Raw genomic sequence first — 6,720 nt, forward strand, 5'->3', positions numbered from 1 at the left:
TTATGACCTATCCCCTCCCCACACCCCCTGGAGAAGCTGCAACTCTGTCCCATGCTCCTCCTTGGCTGGGCAGTGCCTGCTCCAGCCCCTGCCCCACTTCCTCCCTCACTGCAGAGGCCTCAATCTTCCCCCCACCACGCTTCTTTCCTTTCCCCTCCCCTTCCACCACAGCAGACTTACCAGCCAGACACTGCTCTTCAAGCTGTTGAGCTGAGTCGGAAATCAGATCAGTATCGGCCAACATGCCTCCTTAAAAATTGGCTATCGGTATCTGCCCCAAAAATGTCTATCACCCCTAAATTTTACAAAAAAACTACTTTTTTTTGTAGTTTTCTTTACAGAAATAATTTATCAATTTTTGGCATATTTCCTAATGGAAAAATGTGTGCTTTTTCTGCATATTATATAGACCTATTGGCAATTTTTTACAATTTTTGACCAATATTTCACTGGTCAGTTGACTGAGTTTTATTTGACCAGTCAAATACCCAACCCTAGGCTTGAGTAAGAGCACTGTGTGTGTGCTTCTGAAGGAAGAATTTAGCATGAACTGATGGCTAATAGAGCTCTTTCAAAGAAGAAAACTCAGTTTTGTAATCTGTTCTCTTCTGGATGCTGGTGGGTATGATAAGCCTGATACAAAGCCCATTGAAGTCAAAAGAATCTTTCTGCTAAGGCCCTAGGTTGCACAACATTAAGTTAGTAGGAACTTTGCCAGTAATTTCATGACATGGACTCAAGTGCTGTGTGAATAAATCATGATGTGCATATTTAAAAGAAGTTGGAGGGATAGAACAGCGTTGGGAATATGACACATGTAATATTTTCAGTTAGCTGTGTTTTGGTAATATTAAGGGGGAAAAATAAAATTTTCTAGGTGTTGATAAAACCTAAATTCACTTGACAATCTCTTATGTAAATTGTATGCCTCAGAAGCTGGAACATGAGTATTGCTAGGAAACGGCTCTCCTAATTCATATGCTTGCTTTTAGGGAAAAAGAAAGGGAAGACTATTTTCTAATACAGTTTTTTTTTCCTGGAAGTTTGTATCCTTTTACCTAGTGCCTGCACTTAATCTGTAACATTTCTGCACTAGTTACACTTTAAGGTCAGCACAATGAGATACTAAGAAAATTACAGACTTAAGTGCTTTTCATAATTTCAGAACCCTGTGCCACTATATTGGCCACTGTATTACTCCAGCTTTATGCCAGTTTAACTCTGATGAAATAACTGAAATAACACTTTTTTCTAACTGCAGTAGTGCAGCAAGGACTGTTAGACCTGATAGAAGTAATGGAACTGGAAGTCAAAAGGTTGCATGCTGGGAGTAGAGAGTACCACAGAACAGCATTATAAAAAAAAATGTTAGCACTTCAGCTACTGTAGGAATTGGGACCATATATTATATGTATCTAAATTAAATTAATACAGTCAAGCATTATAGAGAAAGTTCCTTTTAAAGAAAGTAGTTTTCTATACAAAAGGTAATGGACATTTACTATGAAATTAATCTGTTGTGGACACAGGACTGTAGAATAGATGCATTTATTTTTTAACATCACCTCTATTTTTTTATCCATTACTGCCTGTGGTACACTGCCCTTGGAATATTCTCTCTATCCCAGTAAAACCATCCTTTCTGAGGGTGTCATGTAATGTTATTATTTCAGAATAGAAACTGCAGCTTGTTGCAGCCTGTGCTAAATCAGGCATAGTGGCTTCATGCTTTTCATAGAGAACAGAAATGAGGTTGTCTAGCTGTGTTGTGGGGGCAAATATTATCATCCTTTTATTTATTAAACCACCTGGACATTTCTGTACAGAAAATCATTGGGTGTGTTGGTTGGTGTTGAGTCAGAATACAAGTCATTACTCTCAGCTAAGATGCCTTTCTTATCTCTGTCTTGCAGTGGGCTTTTCTGCACCAGTTGGCATGAAGAGGACTTGGCACTACTTGTACATGAAGAAATATCCAGTGCGGAGAGTGTTGATGATTAAGCAAAGAATTCACCTACCTTCATTTTCTAATCTTCTGGCACAGACTTTTTGTACATACAGGGAGGGTGAAGAGAGTATGGTAGTTGTAGATGCAATACGTAGCCCTGCCACGATTCCTGCTAAACTGCTAATATTTCTAGTCTTCCTACCTAATGTTTTAGTCCTTATACTTAACTATGCAAAAATGGTGGGGGGGTGGGGGGGGAGATTTTTTAACAGACTTAAAATATTAAGAGAAAATAACTTTGAGTTGTATTGTTTCTACTTCTTTCTCAGCTGAGATTTGCACTGAGACACAGATAGTTTACCAGACCCTCAGCAACAAACTATCCGTTGTTATGCTGAAGGGAGTGGTCTTAGAGTACGAACAAACATAGGATCCTCAAAAGTGGAGGGGGAACATGCTAATACTGTTGCATCTGCATGGGTCTGTAATACAAGTGAGCTAACCCTAGTTTTGACCATGGCTGAAACAGGTTTAAAGGTGGAGCAGTTTTGCTATAAACAGGCCCGTGTAACTTAACATAACAGCTACTGCAATGGGTCTGACAGCTGCCCTTTCCTTTTCTGAAGCCATTGGACCCTACCCCGACTGAATAAAATGCTGCTTGCAATCAGACACGTGGATGAATTTTTGCAGGGACCAGACTCTATACTTTTTCAGACTGCAAAAGGATCAACTTTTAATTTGTTGCCATTTCTCCATATATTATGGGGTATGGTACAAACAGCTAAGCTATTGCATCTCAAATCATTGTAGCCTGTTAAGTTCCTTCTCTCAGAAGATGTTGATGTTTTTTTTTTAATAAGTGAGTTGTGGAGGTGACCAAATATGAACCCACATCTTTTTACAATGTCCTTTTACAATGTACATGCTATAACTATAATTAGCACTTATATAATTATGCACTTGTTCCTGTTTCTGTGCTAGGGAAACAAAGGTAGAAAGGTTAAATGATTTTTCCTAGCCGAAGAGTAAATTATCATGAAAACCAGAAAAAGAAATCAATTTGTGCTCCCTGGCCTTGCACTTTAGCATCTGTATATATAAACAAAAACAGAAACTCACATACATCCTGTACAACACTGTATGGAAATGTAGCCAATTGGAACACTTAGGAACTTCCCCCAGCCCTATTGTAATAGATTATTTAGCAGTTAATATTGCTTTATTCTATAAAAGCACTATGTACTACTGTTTTTTATGAGATGTTAGAGAAATTAAAATAAAATACAAAGGGTGGCATTGACTGGAACCTCTATATTAAAGGGAAAGTTGTATTAGGAAATCAACTGTGAAACATGAACTGACTTAAATGCACAAACCTTTGCTGCTAGGAAGGGGACGTAGCACAGATACATGCACCCTATTCAAGTGATGTGCTTTTTCATTCAGGTTCTTCTCGTGAACATATTGCTGCCTCAAAAGGTTTTCAAAGGTTGTATGCCAAAAACATCAGCTGTTTCAAGCCTGGTATTGTAATCATTGAATCAGCATTCAATCTAGGTTATTGTGTCTCAAACTGGGATATGAGGCAAATGTCTAGAGCAGTGGTTCTCAACCTTTTTCTACTCTAGGCACCACTTATTAGGCTCAAATCATCCCTTGAAAGCTGCCAGCTCTTAGTTTTCACTCATTTTCTGACTACAGAAAAATAATAAGAGCAATTCTTCTATTGCATAGAACTCAGAAAGATCACAACAGATTGAATGTTTTAACAGCATTGGGCATTTGTACATGACACAGGGGTTTAATTCTCCCTAAATTAAAGTGGTGTTTTTTTTAAAAACATCACTTCAATTTAGGGCGAAGTAAACCGCCATGTTATGTACACCTGTGTCTGCCCGATCCTTACCTGTCCCTCTAGTGGCAGGGAGAGGAGAGTGAGCTGCTGGTGGGCAGGGCAGCAGGGTGGGGGCAGGTACTTCCCTTCACAGCAGCGGAAACCCCCCCGGCGGCCCCCACCTCAGGCTCAGGCAGTCCTGGGGGGCATCGCAACCACAGAGGGAAGGACAGGCCCCTGCACAGCTCTGGCAGGCTCCAGGGGTGGGGTCGGAAATCAGGCTCACCACTTTTTTTTTTTCCTTCTGTAATGCCTGCCTTCCCAGGCTGCTGATGGGTTGCCTGAACAGCCCCATAGCCTCTCACAGCCTGGTGCTTCTCCCCACAGCTGTAGGGTAGGAAACTAAAACTCCTCGGAGGTGCTTTAGTTTGCAGCACCCTAAAGTCATTTGCTGTGTCCCAAAGTCATTTAATGTGCGTTATGCCACCAAATGTGCAAACAGCAATGCCATTAAAGAGGTGCAAAAGGCATTTAACCTACTTTAAAGTGTCATCTACAAACGCCCATTAAATCTTTTTTGAAATCTCTGGGCTTATATTGTGAATCATTTGCACACCTACTAGTGCACACATTGTAGTTGAAAATCACTGGTCTAGAGCAGTGCACCTAGGGGTGCCTTGAGTCAGTCAAGGGGTGCCTTCAGCTTAAAAAAACAGAACCACTGGTCTAGAAAGTAGACATCAGGAAGGACTGGGGAAGCAGAAGGGAAAGGGGAATCTCAAATGAAGGAAAAATTAAAAACAACCTTATGCTATTACTTACTCTATGTGTAGTGAGTGTTTCTTTTTTTTTTTATTAACTGCAACATGTAATCCTGGGGGCACACAGCACTATAAACTTGCAAAGAGGTAAGCAATCCCAAAAAGTTTAAGCACCAGAAGTTTCAGCACCAAAAAGTTTAAGCACTGAAACGTGGTGGGACCCAACACATGAATGGGCAGTGAATATCAAGGGCTATAGGTGGGGGTGTGGCACTCTACATTAAGGAGGAATACACATCATCATCAAGTAGCACAGAGTCAGAGGAGAGGGGCACACTGAAGTGCTCTAGGTTAGAATACAAGGCAGTCAAGGGGGAAAGGGACTTAACGGTGGGGGTCTACTACAGGCCACCCAACCAAGGCGAAGAGCTAGACCAGGAATTAAGTCAGCTCATGGAGGTAGTTAGGTCAAAGGACGCGGTCATCATGGGGGACCTGAACTTTCCAGACATCTGCTGGGAAGAGCAGTCAGCCAGGTCTGACCACTTACGTAGGTTCCTAGCCAGAATGCAGGACCTCCATCTAACCCAGGAGGTGCACAGCCCCAACAGGAGAGATGCCTTGTTGGACCTGGTGCTGGCCATGGGTGATGACCTGGTGAGGGGGCTGCGGGTGCTTGACCACCTGGGCGACAGTGATCATTGCCTGCTGGAATTCACCATCCAGCGCAAGGTGGCAAACGCCTGCAGTAAGGCAGCAGCCCTAGATTTCAGGATGGTGGACTTCAATGAGCTAAGGAGAATAGTAGGGGAGGCACTGGGGTCCTGGAGGGGAGGGGAGCCAGACGTCCAAGAAGAGTGGTTGCTCCTTAAGGAGACGATCCTCCAAGCCCAAAGGGAGGTAATCCCAACACGGATCAAAGAGGGTAGGAGGGCGCAAAAGCCCCCATGGCTCACCAAAAGCATCCAGGAATGTCTTCTAGCTAAAAGGGAGGCGTACACCCAATGGAAGGGAGGGGCCATCACCAGGGAGGATTATACTGAGGTTGCTCTGGGATGCAGGGGGGCAGTCAGGAAGGCCAAGGCGGAGATAGAACTGGGACTAGCTTCCCAGATCAAGATCAAGAAGTCCTTTTTAAATACATAGGGGGCAAAAGGAAGGTTCTGGGTAATGTGGGGCCCCTGCAGGACATGCTAGGAAATCTGGTCATCACACCAGAAGACAAAGGTAACCTATTTAACAACTTCTTTGCCTCCATTTTCCTGAGCAGGGAACAGATCAGCCCCCGCACTGAGCCCGCCACAGGCCCCAGGGGAGGCGCACCTAGGCCAAGGGTCAGGGAGGATCTAGTCAGGGAACTTCTGGAGGGATTGGATGTATTTAAATCAGGTGGTCCGGACGATCTCCACCCCAGAGTGCTGAGGGAATTGGCTGAGGTCATTGCAGGACTCCTGGCACAGCTTTACAAGCACTTTTGGTGCTCTGGTGTGGTGCCAGAGGACTGGAAGAGGGCCAACATGGTTCCCAACTTCAAAAAAGGGAGGAAGGAGGAGCCAGGAAACTATAGGCCAGTTAGTCTTATCTTGATCCTGGGGAAGCTTTTTGAGAGAATTATCCTGGCTCATGTCCACGAGGGGCCAGTGGGGGAAGTTATGCTTAGGGGCAATCAACACGGGTTCGTTAGCGGCAGGTCCTGTCAGACCAACCTGATGGCCTTCTATGACCAGGTCACCAAATCCTTAGATGCAGGGGCAGCAGTGGATATAGTCTTTCTGGACTTTTGGAAGGCCTTCGACACTGTCTCTCACCCCGATCTCGTTAAGAAACTGGGGGACTGTGGTGTCGACACCTACACAGTCAAATGGGTCACCAACTGGCTGGAGGGCTGCACCCAGAGTGGTGATGGATGGGTCATTTTTGACCTGGAAGGACGTGGGCAGTGGGGGTCCCCCAGGGCTCAGTCCTCAGGCCCACACTGTTCAACATCTTCATCAGTGACTTGCATGAGGGGGTAAAAAGTACCCTGTTCAAATCTGCTGATGACACTAAGATGTGGGGGGATGTGGGCACACTAGAAGGGAGGAATAGGCTGCAATTGGACCTAGACAGGTTACAAGGGTGGGCGGATGAGAACAGGATGGGTTTCAACACTGACAAGTGCAAGGTGCTGCACC

The 6,720-nt window shown here is 44.2% G+C and overlaps 1 protein-coding gene across 2 annotated transcripts in view; it reads left to right on the forward strand.

The window, feature by feature from the left end:
- The window catches only part of SLC46A3 (solute carrier family 46 member 3), a 19,422-nt gene extending 15,740 nt beyond the window's left edge, over positions 1-3,682 (forward strand). For both annotated transcript variants that reach the window (XM_019530129.1, XM_019530130.1), the window contains exon 6: positions 1,914-3,682. In XM_019530129.1, the coding sequence (XP_019385674.1) occupies positions 1,914-2,001 (88 nt within the window). In that variant the 3' untranslated portion in view covers positions 2,002-3,682. The remainder of the gene's footprint in view (positions 1-1,913) is intronic.
- The last annotated feature ends 3,038 nt before the right edge of the window (positions 3,683-6,720 follow it).

This window comes from Crocodylus porosus, unplaced genomic scaffold, assembly GCF_001723895.1.
Source record: "Crocodylus porosus isolate Cpor-Errol unplaced genomic scaffold, CroPor_comp1, whole genome shotgun sequence".
Lineage (NCBI taxonomy): Eukaryota > Metazoa > Chordata > Crocodylia > Crocodylidae > Crocodylus > Crocodylus porosus.